Genomic DNA, 15844 nt, shown 5'->3' with positions numbered 1-15844 from the left:
GAGGCCCAGCTATTTTTTTTCCCATTAAATTTTTTTTTTCAATTACAGTTGACATTCAATATTATTTTATATTAGTTTCAGGTGTGCAGCATAGTGGTTAGACATTTACATAATTTATGAAGTGATCCCCCCTAATTAGTCTAGTGTCTTCCGGGCGCCATACCTCCTTATTACAGTATTATTGATTACATTCTCTGGACTGTACTGTACATCCTTGTGACTTTTGTAACTACCAATTTGTACTTCTTAATCCTTTCACATTTTTTCACCTACCCTCCCAACCCCCCTCCCATCTGGCAACCATCAGTTTGTTCTCTGTATTTATGAGTCCGTTTCTGTTTTGCTTATTTTGTTCTTTAGATTTTTTGTTTACATACAAGTGAAATCATATAGAATTTGTCTTTGTCTCTTTGACTTATTTCATTTAACATAGTACCCTGTAAATCCATCTATGTTGTTGCAAATGGTAAGATTTTATTTTATTTTATTTTTTATGGCTGTTATTATATGTACCATATTTTCTTTATCCAATTGTCTATTGATGGGTACTTAGTTTGCTTCTATATCTTGGCTGTTGTAAATAATGCCGCAGTGAACACAGGGGTGCACATGTCTTTTCGAATTAGTGTTGTGGATTTCTTTGGATAAATCCAGAATTGGAATTGCTGGGGTATAAGGTAGTTCTATTTTTAATTTTGGGGGACCCTCCATCCTGTTTTCCACAGTGGCTGCACCTATTTGCAGTCCCACCAACAGTGCATGAGGGTGCCCTTTTCTCCACGTCTTCTCCAGCACTTGTCCTTTGTTGATTTATTGATAATAGCAATTCTGACAGGTGTGAAGTGTTATCACCTTGTGGTTTTAATCTGTATTTCCCTGATGATTAGTGACATTGAGCATCTTTTCATATGTGTCTAGGGGCCCAGGTTTTAAGTTTGTCAATTAATGGGAAATATTTGTATTGTTCAAGAACCCAGTGCTCTCCAAACCGATGGTTAGTACACAGTCCATTTAAATATAACTTTGTTGACATCCAATTTTTACCAATTCATTTGCATTCTTTTAAGGTATCAACAGTGGTTAACCCAACTTTGTTTCTTGGCCTAGAAAGTTTAGGAAAAGACAAGTCTCTCACATATGAAGGAGATCAGTCTGTATTCAGAACGGAGTTGTTTTCAGAAGAGAATTGTACAAGGATTAAGAATTAGAAAACTGAACAGTTTCTCTACACTCTTAAGTCATAATTTCAATTTCTTTAACGTGAAATCACAGAACATCATATGTTGCCATATTCAAATGTAAATACACCAAATACCCAAAGGCAAATAAAATGACTGGGGTTGCTCATCTTTGAGGACTGCTACTCCGGTCTCCTCTCAGTCAGTGCTGTCAAGGCCTCTGTCAGGTACTTGCTCCCTCTGATGTCTCCAGGGACGTCCCCGCTCAGTGCATTGGCTTCCCCCTGGGTTTCCCTGCTCACCTCCGCCCTGCATGACAGTGGACTTCCCTTTCTGGTACATAAACCAGTAAGTCAGACTTGCCTCCTTTCTCTGCTTTTCTGTTTTATTTCTTCAGAGAATGGAGAGAGAAACATTTTAGTGTCCATTTTTTTCCCCGAAGGTGGAAACCAAGTTTTGCTTCAGAAAATCGAAATTAGAGTTTAAGAACATAAGAAAATTCCACTGTTTATAGCATTGGAAGGAATGTTGAGAAGTATCAAATCCAAGGGGAATATGTGCAGGGAGGCCTTGTAGCAGGGGACCCTTTTGAGAAGGAAGAGTGGGACGTTGGGGCAGCTCCGCTGGCAGGAGTGAGCATGGCAATGCTGAAACTGGAGACCACGTGGGTTTCTTGGGGAGAGCGAAGAGCATGAATTGCGTGATGAGGGACAGTGGGCCGGGGAAGTGATGGAGCCTCAGAGCTCACTGCAGAAATTTTACACTCCATTTCCATTTCATTCCAAAATGGTCTCTTTTAACATGCTCAGAGGCAGAACTGCAATATTCATTTCCCCTTACGAATGTAAACTCTACCTGGCCATTCCAGTGATATGTAAAAATGAATAGGTTGGAAATCTGATTCATCATTGTGAGATCGAACTTCCAAGCCTCCCTGTCCTAGGTCGTAGTCGCCGGCCGCATGGGGTTGTGCAGAGGACGAAGTGGGTTTGGGCTTGCGGAGCCTGAGCCCCGTGCGTGTGGACAGCATCGGCTGCCTTCCACCCTGCCCTTCCCTTCCCTGTCTCAGTGGCCCCCAGGTGTCTCTGTTCTGTCACATCAGTACAGAAGACCAGCTGGGGTCTGCCAAGACCTCTTTTCCATTGCCTCAAATCCAGCTTGCCTTTTCAGTTTCTGCAGGTCCCCGTTCTTTATCCCTGCGTCCTTGCAGTTTATTTCTTCTGCCAGAAATACACAACTGCCAGAATAATTGTTCTTAAAGACCTGTTCTTTAAGTTGTCCTTCTGCGCTGTCACATAGCTTGTTTCATTTCCACTTAATACCCTTTCTGGGTTTCTGGTCTACACTGGAAACACAAAGATGATAAATGATACTCCTGCTCTCTGAGACCTCACCCACATGCCGAGCATCTTGCTTTTTCCCTCAATTAAAATTGTATCTTTAAATTTGTGTTTATCAACATCTAGACCCCGCATAATATCCTGTTTACTTTAGGAAACTTTTCCTACATTAACACCGCCGCAAACCTAAAATGCTGTATTAGTACTCTAAGTCAAATCTCATTTCAAGAATCACTGCTTTTGCCCTGGAATTTTGTATCCAAAATTGGGTAAGATGTAGCCAGCCATACACCTCAATCTACAGCTTGGACTGGTGCTATAATACATCAGTTCAGCATCACTGGTCATTAGGAAAATGTTGATTAAAGCCACAAGGAGATATCACCACACTCCTATTAGAATGGTCAAAAGAAAAAAATAATGACAATATGAGTGCTGGTCAGGATGCGATGCACCTGGAACTCTCAGACGTGGCTGGACAGAGCGCACAGAGGTGCAGTCACTTCGAAAACACTTTGGCATCTTCTTAAAAAGTTAAACATTCACTTACTATATGACCCAGAAATTCCATTCTTTGATATTTACTGAAGAGAAATGAACTTAGGTTCACACAAAAGCCCATATGTAGCCATTCAGAATAGCCTTTTATTCATGGTCACTCGAAATTGGACACAGTCCCTATGTCCTTCACCTGGCCAATGGATAAACAAAGTGGTGCACCGTACAGTGGGACACCACTCAGCAGTAACAGAATCAGCTGCTGATCCGAGTGACAGTAGGGATCAGTCGCAGATGTGTTAGGCTAAGTGGAAGAAGCCAGACTCGAAGGGCTCTATGCTGTTGATTCCATTTCGGTTTTGGAAAAAGCAAACTATAGGGATAGACATCAGACCAGGGGTCGCCAGGGCGAGGGGCGGGGGGATAGGCTGCAAAGGGGAACTCACATACAAAAATTGGGCCAGACTTGGATGTCATTTTTTTTTTTTTTTTTAAGCATCATGGACATTGATAAACTCATTGGATTTGGTAAAGTGGTATGTATTTGACCAGTTCACAGTTTTTTGGGTTATTTTGATATGTTATAGCTGCGCTTTTGTTGTTACTTCTGTGTTCCTTCTCCTTTCCCCCACTTTGTAGCTCAGACGCTGCGGGGGCTTCGGTTTGTTTCGAGTCCCCCCAGGTGCCGTCTTGCAAAGACTGTATTGAATTAGAAACTGTGTGAGAGAGTTTCGTAGACTCCAGGGCGCTTATAAATGTAAGATGATGGTATTACCACTATTATTTCTTTCTAATTAATAAAATGTGTTCCTAATTTCATTGTGTTAGAAATGTTACTAAAAATGAACTTCTCCCCCAAAATGTTAAAAACCATGAAAAGATTTTGAAAGTTGATTACTTTCCAGAAAACAACTTCTTACATGTTTTAGTTAAAAAACCTTTCCAACTGAAGGAATATAAACACCATGTTTACATACGTACACGTGTGTGTATGTATGTATGTGTGTGTATATGAGCGTGTGGACGTGTGCATTTTATAAGCCGTGCCTGTTCTGAGTCTGAAGATTAAGTTTTTCCTGTGGCAGCTTGAGCACAAGGTGGAAGGTGAACTGCAGAACGTAAAGATTCGATTATCCCCGAGCCGCTGTCACGGCCCCAGCCATGACATGTGCAGGAAGGTCCTAGTGCTTCCATTATCTTTTCCATTTCCACACTTCACGTAAAAACTAATTGGCACCATCTGTGCTAATAATTAAGCCTATATCGATGTAGTCATCGGTGCGCAAGGAACTCAGGTCGAGGGAGTATTTCACAACAAAGTGGTGGTGGGATTGGAACAGAAAGAATACAGTTTATTAATATTTTTTATGGTGATCAATTGTGGAAAAGGAACCATGAAGAAAAAGAGCAGTTTTCCAGTAGGTCAGTGGTATTCTTCCACCGAGGGTTTAGGACAGACGTGGGAGCGAGACCGCGGGGAGAGGTCATTGCACTGTCTTTGCTGTGAGCTTCGTCCTGTAGATCGTTGTGATATGCATCCAGTCTGGATTTGGACATTAAAGTCTACTAAGGGTGGTTGCCAGGGATGAGGAGCGAGGTGAGCGTTTGACTACGAAGGTGCAGCACAAGGGCGTTTGGGGAGGGATGGAACTGTTTTGCATCCTGATTATGGAGATGGTTTCATAGCTCAGTGCATTCGTTAAAGTTCAAAGAGCTGTGCAGCCAGATGAGTGATTTTTACTCTATATAAATTAAAAAATAAATCTTAAGATATATAAAAATTTTACTGAAGAACATGTTTTGGATAATCTTTTGTTTGGATATGTTTACAAAATGAAAGAAGTAATTTTTCTCAAAAGTAATTCAGAATGAAACAACCTAATGCCAGTTAATCTCAAATTTGATTTTATATAGCAAATGGCTCTTTTCAAGCTCTGAGGAAGATTTCACAATTGGACTTTCAGAGATTCGCTAAAAGGAACCCGTTAAGATAGGCAGGCTTCTTTGGCTTTTCTTAAGTCTTCAACCCTCCTTTTCAGTATAAAAGGAGCTGCCTGTCTTGATCATTGTTCCTGATGAGAGGAAATCAATGAGGTGGGCTGTAGTTCTCAGGCATTAAAGAATTCGCTGGTCATGCTCAAGAACAAAAACAGTGAGCTGTTTTGTTGTTTTCAGACTCCATTTCAGAACGTGAGTTACCCACATCCATTCAGATAGCCATATGGAAAGGGGTATGCCACTGCCGTGAAGGCTTTTCAAGGTGTGAGGTAGTCTTCAGCCTCTAGTATCAGCAAGGTTTGTAGAAGGGCGGTGGGAAGCAGCGCAGTGTGCGCGATTGAGAATTCCAGGGTCCCAATGAGTGAGGGATTAAGGTTGACGTCAGTTAGTGGCGTCATTAAAAAGCATAACGTTTGTATTTGGTGATTTTTAAAAAGATGAACTTATAGTTGAATATTAGTTAATCAGCATATAGCTGTAGTCAAAAGTTAGAATACTTATACTCATGACAATAGACTTATAGACTTGTTTTTTTTTTTGTCTTTTTGCCTGGAGTTTATTAATAGTATTGTACATTTAGGTTTTCGTAAAAAACATATTCAAATTTTGCCTTATAGATACATACATGGCACTTAAGTTTGAGACTTTTTCTATGACTGAACATAGGATTATGTTTTTGAATGTTTCATGTGTATTGAGAAGATATATTTTCCATTATAAGCATGTAATGTTATCAATAACTGATCCATAAGCTCCACCCTATTCAACATGTTTTTTAAGTCTTCTAAATTACTACTTTTTGTCCACTCATCTTGGTTTAAGAGTGGTTTTAAAGTCTCCTACTACACAACGTGCTCCTGTTACAAAGCATCTACCGTAGTTTCTGGTTTATAAATGTAGTTGCTATGTTATTTAGTGCATAGAGACTTATAACTACTATATATTTTCGTTTTGAATTGTGGCCTTTAGTATTATAAATTATAAATGTTATTCTTTGTCGTTTTTAATGCTTTTTGACCTAAATTCTGCTTTCTCTGGCTTATATTATATCCTTTGCTTTCTTAGTATTTCCAGTTTTCCCAATATACCTTTATTTTTAGTCTTCCTGAGTCACTTTGGTTTAGGTATATCTCTTGTATACAGCCTAGAATTGATTATTATTATTTTTTTTGCAAAACTGTTTGAAATATTTTACTTTTAATTGGTCTGTTAAGCCTATTTGTATTCATCGAGCTGCCTGATGGGTTTGGTCTCAACATGCCTGTTATTTTATCACACACACACACACACACACACACACACATTATGGTATTGCTATTTTTACTGTGTTTTTTTCTCTATATGATCTATTTCTTTATTTTCATGGGGAGAAATTTAGGAATGTTTGTTTTATACCTTTACAGTTTTATTTTCTATGATGTCCTTAACTCCCTTCTTATTTACTTAGATTTCTTCTATTTGGGTTTTCAGTTTTGATTAAGTATTACTTGTTTGACAATTAGTTGATATATTCTGCTTTCTCTTTTCATTATTTCAATTGTATTGTTTCTACTTGGTCAGAATATTCAGCATTTACATTTATCTTTTTTCAGTCCTAGATAAGCAGTTAAATCTCTTTGGTGCTTACCGTCAGTCACCTTGCTAGTTTCTCTATTCACCTCTTTTCCTATGAAACTTGTTCTCTGGCACAGTGCTTCTCAAACAATAATGGACATACTAAACCTTTGGACCTCTTGGGTGTAGTCCTAAATAATGCCAGTGCTGTGGGCCATGAACCCTACTTCGAATAACAAAAGATTCCTCAAGAAGAGGTCCTAAGTTCTTGAATATAAGTTTCTTGAAACTGCTACAGCAATATCTTGCTTTAGTTCTGTCAAACTCCAATGCCAATCTAATTTTTCTCCTTTTGTGAGTGAGTTGGTCATTTAGCTTTGAGGCCCAGGAGTTTATTATTACTTTTTAAATTTATCTTTAAAGTCAAATAGTTTATAAGTATATGTCTCAGAGTTGACTGGTTCAGATCACAGATATATGGTGGGCCTTTTAATGCAGTTTCAAGTCTTCTTTTATTTCTGGGACATTTTCTCGAATAGTTTTTAATATTAATCGTGTTCTGTTTTGTTTTTCTTCAGGGTCTTCAGTTATATCTATGTTGGATCTAATTTGCCTATTTTGCATATCGATCAGTTTCTTTCATTTTGACATCTATTTTATTTATGTCCTTTTGGCTTTTTACACCTTTCTTTGGTGATCCTCATTATATTTTCTTCACTTTCATCCATTCTTCCTTGGCCACTTTGTAATTTAATCTTCACTTCTAAGATGATTTTGTCTTTCTCTTTAATTATTTACTGGGTCATCACTCTCATTTCATATCTTCCTGTTTGTTCATTTGTTTGATCTTTCCGTTCTGGGTTTTTTAATTATTTGGAGGTTTTCTTTCAAATTTGCAAATACTTATTTAAGATTATTCAGTTCAAGGTCCAGTGTCGAATTATAATTTTTTTGTTTGTTTGACTTTGGGGGTTATGGGGGGAACAGAATCAAAAATTGAAATACCTTGATTCTCAATCTTTTCTTCTCATGGACTGCCCTATTCTCGTAGTTAACTTTGTTTTCTGCTGGTTTTTTTCAATTCATTTTGAAATGGTAATTTTCTTGGACTAGCAAAAGTAATTTTAGTTATTCTGATTTGTACCTAGTTCACCACAAAATCTATTCTCGTTAACATAATATAACATCTAATATATCATCTAACATATAATATATCATCTATATAGAGCATTCTGAGCATGTTGTAATAGTTTAATTGATTGAATTTTTAAAGTATATAGTCATTGAATAAAATATGAAAAATGTCCCAGAAATTTATTACACTTATAAGGCTATACATCTGTCACTTAAATCCTTTGTAACTTTTCCCAAGCCACTAAAAAGAGCAGCATGCTATGTGTGTATGTGTGTGTGTGTGTGTTATCCATTATACGTGCCATACACACACACACATGTATGTATGCATGTTTTCCCACTATCGTTGAAGTCAAAAAGTACGTTAGAAATTATTTTAGATCCTAAGAGAATTTAAAGGCCCTCTGCTGTTCCTGACTGCTTAAAGTAGGGCTGAAATCAGAATATTGATACTGTATTTCATAATATTTATAGGCTATTTTAAGTAAGCAAAATATTTTAGAGGAATTTTTATTAAAGCATAACATACATATAGATACTGGTTATGAGTGCCAAGCCCAAAGAAGCTTCAAGAAATGGGCACATTCCTAAGACGTAGGACATTTGAGCAGAAGCGCCTCTTGCCTTCCCTGGCCCTGCCAACCAAAAGTAACAACTTTTCTGATTTCTGTTGCCATTTCCTTTGGCCTGTTTTTAAAATTTACATAAATTGTATCATACAGTATGTTTTCTCAGTATACTTTTTTACTATTCCAGTCTGTTGAAGTTGTTTCCCAACTTCCATGCTTCTTAACAGTTTTTTTCTCTAACTCGTTAATTAATCTTTTAGCAGTGTGTGTTGATGTGCGCATCGCCGCTTCTGCAGGGCTGGCACTGAGCCGCGGTGCTCCGCAGATGCACCGTCACTAGCTTTATAAAAATAATCATAAATATTACATTTCTAAATCCGGTGAAGAAATTGTCAGAATGATGGCTAATTAGAGAGATTAATAAAATATGAAGATATTTAAAGATTTGGTGACTAAATGGAACAATTAGTATGTTACTAATTCTGAAAACGCGTCTAAAGTGGGTAAGATAATTTTACAGCCCATATGTTAGTCATATCCCTGACTAAAGAGATAAGTTGGCCATCTTTTAAAAGCTTCATCATTTTCATCATTGACTTGGTTTTATTTCGCTAGTCGTGCTGATTTCAATGAATTCTTTTACTTAATACTTTCTAAGTATATTTTGTGAATATGCTAGAATATACTGAATGTTGTCATTGGAAAATAGGGGTGATAATTCTGTTGCAGAACAAACTAAATAAATAAATGCAGAGCGGAGAGATGAGCGTGACATACGTTAGGGGCAGCAGATCTTTGAGATTTGGAAGGAACGACACCCAGAAAACATGAGGTTTGAAGTGAGCAACCTTCATTAGAGTCTTCATCAGTCGCTGGCACTTTTGAGAATGAAAACAGAAGAGTTTGTGACAGAGAGGGGCACACTGGAAACCTGGGTCTCTGCTCCTCCTAAACGCAGCTCCCTTCCCGTGCCACCACTATTTACAGAATTATTTTAGAAACTTGGAAAGGGGAGAGGAGAGAGACAAAATGTCTTTCCCTGCTTAATAATTCTATTCCATTGCTATTACTTCCTCCTCACCAAACGTGGTTAAAGTGCTTTGTGGTCATGAAGAGGGGAAGTGTACTGGCCTCTGACCATGGGGCTGACCATGCCCCTAAGGGGCATCCACCTAGCTTATATTTGGGGGTTTTTGACACCTCGTGCTAAATACTGACTTTAAAACTTGACAGAACTGCTTCCTAAAATATCCTTTGGATTTCCCTGCCCCCCCAAAACTCAGGTCTTCCAAACTGGGTAGAAAATATACTCTTAATTAGAAACGCACTGATACACCATCTCAGAAACTCGAAGTTTTATCCTTATCCGTGTGGAGAACTGCTTGAACCAAAGCAGGGGAGGACGAACAAACATGACCCGTGCACAGTGCTCGTTTGAGGTAGGTGACCCAGTTCATTCTAGAAATCCATTCTTTAACTGCTGTCAGAGAGTTGTCTCTGGCTTTTCTTCCTACCTCTTTGGCCATTCCTTCTTGACCCCTTTCCTGGGCTTCTCTCCTTCAGAGCCTTCCATGGCTCTCTACCATTTTCAGGATCCCAGTCCAGATTTAGTTTCGTAGGCCCTCTGTGAAGTCATGCAGCTCTTCCCGACTGCCCTCCTCTCTGCACTTCGGTAACATCCAGCTCCCTGTGGCTTCTCCGATGGACTGCGCCCTTGCTTGTGTGATGTTTTAGGTGGCGTTGCTTCCTTTGCTGAGGACCCTTTTCAGGCACATTTAGCTTAAATTGTTATTTTGCAAATTGGTTCGCCTGAAGACATGGTGCCATCATCATGGAACACCTGTACTCGCTTCCTGTGTCCCGAGAATCTCTGACCTTATAAAGCAGAGCTCTGTCCTCCCCTCTTTCCTTCCCTGATGCAGGCAATGCGACGTACTCCCTCCCTGGCCTCACTTGCTGCTGGGGCATGGACAGGGGCACGTGATCAGCCAGTTATAACCTTACCACCCAAACTTCGAACTGGAAGCTGGTGACCCCAAGAAGCAGGTATCATGCAGAATCCACTCTGGTGAGGGAGGCTGCAACTGTTTTGGGGGGTTATGTCTATGCCCTGCAGCTGGGGCCCCAGCGTCCTTACTATGCATGAATTTAAACACTGCTAATGGCTGTGTCGCTGCCAAGCCTGGTTCCTTAGACCTTCTAGAGGAGATGAGCTGCCTCATGCCCTTTTAAAATACCCCTTCTTTGCCCAGGTGAAACAGAATTGCAAACAAGAACCCTGCTTGACTCAGGCAGATTTCCAGCATCAGTGCCTTCATGGACAGAGGGCGGAATGTTATTGTCTAGGTAACTGCAGTGACATTCCCCTAACACATAAGAATTATATGAAGCTCCTGGCTTGCACATAGGTGAGTAGTCCTAATACTTAAGAGGATCTCGTGCTACATATACATGGTAGTCACATGATTAAATTGACAGGGCTTTCCCTAGAAAAGCAAACCAAAACATTGCTATAACAGTGAAGATGATAAAGGTGTAGGTGTAGTAATAGCTATGAATCTTTTTTTAAAAAAATTTTATTGTAGTGAAATATATATATAACAAAATTTTCCATTTAACTGTATAATTTGATGACATTATTTATATTCGCAATGTTGTACAACCATCACCACTAGCAATTTTCAAAACTTTTCATCACTCCAAACAGAAATTCTGTATCTATTAAGCAATAACTCCCCAGACCCCTCTAGGAGTGGAATTACTGTGTCACATGATGACTCTGTTTAATTTTTTTGAAGAATCGACAAACTGTTTTCCTTAGCATCTGCACCATTTTCCATTTCCACCAGCAATGCACAAGGGTTCCAGTTTCTTCATATCCTGCCAACACTTACTGTCTATTTTTAAAAAATGTATAGCCATCCTGTTGGGTGTGAGTAGTATCTCACTGTGGTTTGGATTTATTTCCCTAATGACTTATGATGTTCAGCATCTTCTCATAGGTGTGGAGCATCTTGATTATCTCATTTGTGTCAGGAGCGTCTTGATCAGTTAATCCATTTCTGTAATTGGCATTTTTCCTGGAAGTAAGCAAACAGGGATTCTCTTCCATGTATGATTTTATGGCCAAATTCGGCTCTCAAACACAAGGGTTCCCTATAAAGGCGTGACAGCAGCACTTAAAAAATCATTCCTTTTTCTCAAGCTAATTAAGGGCATCTATGCAAAACCTACAGCTAACATCATACTTAATTGTGAAAGACTGAATGCGTGGCCACTGAGATTAGGAACAAGGCAAAGATGCCTACTCATGTCACATGCTGTTTTTATTTAACATTCTCCTGGAAAGTTAGCTAAGGAAATGAGGCCAGAAAATGAAATAAGGGGCATCTAGATTAGAAAGGAAGAAGTAAAGCAAACTATCTCTATTTGCAGATGACATGATCTAGTAGATAGAAAAGCCTAAGAAATCAGCTAAAAACACTATTAGAACTAATAAATGAGTTCCTCAAGTTTACAGAATATAAAAAATATAAAAATGAATTGTATTTCTATTGAGTAGCAATGAACAAACCAAAACTGAAATTAAGAACATTATCCCATTTACAATAGTATAAAAGAATAAAATGGAAGACTTAATACTGTTGAGATGGCAGTGCTCCCCAAATTGATCTACAGATCCAACACATTCCCTATTAACACACCAGCTAATTTATTTGCAAAAATTGATCCTAAAATTCACATGGATACGGAAGGGACCCAGTACAGCCAAAACTATCTTGAAAAAGAAGAACGACCTCGGGATATAGTCATGCTAAACAAAATAACCCAGACAGAAAGAGTTGAAAATCACATGATATCACTTATATGTGAGATGTAAACCTGAAAGCAACAAATGAACAGGACAAACAAACAGAGACTCACGGCCATGGACTGTAGACTAGTGGTTACCAGAGGGGAGTGGGGTGGGGAAAGGTAGAAAGGGTAAAGGGGGTCAAATACATGGTGACAGAAATAAATTAACTATGGGAGGTGAACACACAGTGTATATATATATATATATATATATATATATATATATGCCTTACTGTTAAAGTATGCAGCTGAAAGTTACTGGATTTCGTTAACCAATGTCACCATAAAAATAAATTAATTAATTAATTGAAAAAGAAAAAGAAAAACAAAGTACGAGGACTCATACTTCCCAATTTCCAAACTTTCTGCAAAGCTATAGTAATCAAGTGTGTGTGGTTCAGACGTATGGCTGAGTGGAACAGAATTGGGAGTCCAGAAATAAGCCTTCGCATTTATGGTCAGTTGATTTTTGCCAAGAGTGCCAAGACAATGCAATGGGGGAAAAATAGTCTTTCCGTTAATACTGTTGGAACAATGGGATATCTATATGTAAAAGAATGAAGTTTGGGTTCTAATTAACACCATGTACTCAACTCAGAATGGATCAGTGACCTAAATGTAAGAGCTGGGCCTGGGGTAGGGAACTTGAGGGTGGCAAGAGGGAGGATTTTATGGGCCAGCCCTGGAAGGAGCACATCATCACTTCTATGCACATTCTCCTGGATGTGAAAATCAGCCATGGCTGTTAGGAGGTGACATGGCTACTGGGAGGCTAGGAAGTGTGGTCCAGCTCTGTGCCCAGAAGGAAGAGGCAGTGATGTGGATGAACAGCTAGCCATCTCTGTTACAGGAGGTTGCCATTGGTTATTTTTCGGGGTGGGGGTGGACAGGGGGCTTTTACAGTTCTGGAATTCTGTTCTATATTCGCTCTCCCTCACTGAGTCCTACAGTTACAAGAACTGGAAAGAAGTTAGAGCAATAACACTCAATTACCTTTTCCCTGGACATAAAAAGAGAGTAAAGTTCAGCCAGCAAAGTTTACGTCACAGCAATCCTGCTTGCAAAACATACATTCTGCAATCTTGTGAACATATCTGTTTCCCAAGGTGTGATGCTGGCCTGAGACCTTGACGATTTCTACTGATCGCCGGCCCATTTTCCTGTGAACTGACAGGATAACCATGTTTCTCATTTGTGATATAGAAGCATTCGAAGATTAGTGAACATTCACTTACAGGAAAAACCAACCAAACAAACCGTAGGGCCCAGAATGAAAACCACACGTATGAATTAGATTCCATCAAAGACCCTCTGCAGTGGCCATCAAAAAGTTGGACATCTCCGCATTGGGTCCAGAGGCACCTCAGTGACAGGATCACAGGAGTTTATTTGCTCATCCATCTGAGTTCAGGTCTCCTAAGGGCATCTGTTTTGTGAGTATGGAGTATGTACTGTCTGTCAATTGAGGAAGAAGTAATACTCCAGCTGTGAGTTTATAATCTAATCATAATGTGCCCTGTGGATATGATTACGGAGACCGATGGAAGCGTTAAATAGAGAAACAGAGTTCGAGGGGCGTCATACACCAGGCGCAGTGGTGTTCATTTTTAAGAACCTGCATCCTGCAGTGTCCTGGGGGACCTTGCCTAGATGTGATACGATAGAATCCTGTGTTTCTCTGTCATTTCTCTCACCCCACAGCATACATCTGGTTTCTCATGTGTTTAAAATTCATGCCTTTATTTCGAGTTTCTATGTTTCAGCTAAATGTTACATTTACAAAAACAATCACAGAAAGACTGTACACAAGTGCTGGTTGGAGTGTGGTCTGCAGACTGTTGCTAGTCCACAAAGTCCTTATCACGGGTCCATGGTGAGAAAGTGCAGAAAGGGAGACCGAGCGTGAACTTCTAAGGCAGTTTGACGTTGCTAGGACACTTAAGCGTGCAGTCGGTGGGCTCATCTTGTTGAATAGCCCATTAGAGCAGCGTTGGGTTTGCCTGGTGAGTGCGTCTGGTGCCAAGCCGTGTTAGTCCGCTCTGGCTGCACAGTAATGTGCCACAGACTGGGGGTTAGCCAACACGTTTATTTCTCACAGTCTGGAGGCCGGATGTCGAAGCCTAAGGTGTCTGCAGGGTAGACATCACTCTGAGGATTCTTCCCTTGGCTTGCAGGCGGCCGCCGTCTCGCTGTGTGTTCGCACGACCTCTTCTTTGTGTGCACGTGGAGAAAGAGAGGGCTCTTTGGCATCTCTTCTTATAAGGACACTAGTCCTATCAGATCAGGGCTCCATTCTTATGACCTCATTTAACCCTGATTACTTCCTCGTAAGCCCTGTCTCCAAATACAGTCACTTCTGGGGTGAGGGCTTCAACATACGAATTTGGTGGGACAGAATTCAATCTAAGCCCCATAAGACATTATATAGGCCCATAATGGACTGGGAATTTAAAAAATTGGTCCTTCACCACAGGTAGTTTGAGGTGCTCTGCTGTAGACATAACTGGTGCCAATTAACCTGATCACAAATAAATACTACTAATATAGAAGCAGGAAACTTTAGGCTTAAGTTAAAAAGTTTAAATACATATGAAGTTTATGTGTCTTCACGTTCAATAAAATAGTTTTGTGTGAAATGTTGACCCTTTACACGAGATTAGATTGAGAACAGGAAAAGATGTATTGAGCGGTTAATTCCTCCAGAGACCTGGGCTTGAGCCTAATGTGATTACCGCGGGATGGCTGGCCTTGTAGCGTGGCTGTCCTGTCTGTGCAGCCAGCTCGTCAGTCTGCACCCCTGTCCGCTGGCGCTGGCCTTCCGGCTGCCTGGGGACCTCTCCCCACGGCCATGCTGTAGGCACCGCCATCCAGCCTTTCAGAGGAGAGCACAGCCACCTCCCGGGACCCCGCGCTTGTGTGTCTTTTTCTCTGTGTCTCAACAAATAGGGTCATTATCTTCACAGCGACTCACTCCTAGATCATGGAACAGGCTTTAGTTTTCCTCTGTTCCTTGGGAGATGTCTTTCGTCTCCCACTGCCGATTCTGCCTCCAGGATGCCTCCTCCGTGACCCTTTCTTTCGAAGGTGCCCTCCCCCTTGCACCAGGCCGGCGTTGTGCCTCGTTGGGCTGTCTCAGTGAGGTCTCCTGACTTCATTTTCTTCCTCAACAGTGTAATATTTGGAAAGCATGGTTCTGTTAGTATGGGCTCCTTTTTTTTAAAAGACATTTTACTTTTAACCCATTCGTGTCTTCATATTTCAAGGTGTTTCTTTTAGGTAGAATTATAATTAGGTCTTTTAAAAAATCTATCCTGATCATCTCCGCATGCTAATTGGGTGGCATAGCATTTGTATTTAATCTGGTTACTAATGTGGTTAGATTTTATTCTGCCATCTTGCTTCGTATTTGCTATTTGCCGCATTTGCTGTTCATTCTCTTTTCTGCCCTCTGAATTTATTGTGTGGGGTGTGTGTGTGTGTGTGTGTGTGTGTGTGTGTGAGAGAGAGAGAGAGAGAGAGAGAGAGAGAGAGAGAGAGAGAGAGAGAGAGAGAGGGAGAGAGGGAGGTTCCACATTTTCTCTCCTCCGTTGGAATTACGAGCTTCAGCTCCGTCTCGTTATTTCATCGGTTACCTTAAGTTTTGCAGAATGCATCTTTATTTCACTATAGTCCTCCCTCAAGAGCTAGTGGACAGTGTGCCACTCACGTACAGTGGGAG

General features: G+C 40.2%; 1 protein-coding gene across 6 annotated transcripts in view; it reads left to right on the top strand.

The window, feature by feature from the left end:
- The window catches only part of ANO10 (anoctamin 10), a 144345-nt gene that overhangs the window by 51632 nt on the left and 76869 nt on the right, over positions 1-15844 (top strand). The window contains exon 12 of one of the 6 annotated variants that reach the window (XM_016141264.2): positions 9555-10830. The exons of the other annotated variants lie outside the window; for them this stretch is intronic. Coding sequence (XP_015996750.2) covers positions 9555-9572 — 18 coding nt within the window. The 3' untranslated portion in view covers positions 9573-10830. Of the gene's footprint in view, positions 1-9554; positions 10831-15844 lie in introns of those variants that run through there. 6 annotated transcript variants of the gene reach the window in all.

This window comes from Rousettus aegyptiacus, unplaced genomic scaffold (assembly GCF_014176215.1).
Source record: "Rousettus aegyptiacus isolate mRouAeg1 unplaced genomic scaffold, mRouAeg1.p scaffold_m13_p_4, whole genome shotgun sequence".
Taxonomy (NCBI): Eukaryota; Metazoa; Chordata; class Mammalia; order Chiroptera; family Pteropodidae; genus Rousettus; species Rousettus aegyptiacus.
Note: the sequence above shows the minus strand (reverse complement) of the source record. Positions and strands in the feature narration are given on the sequence as shown.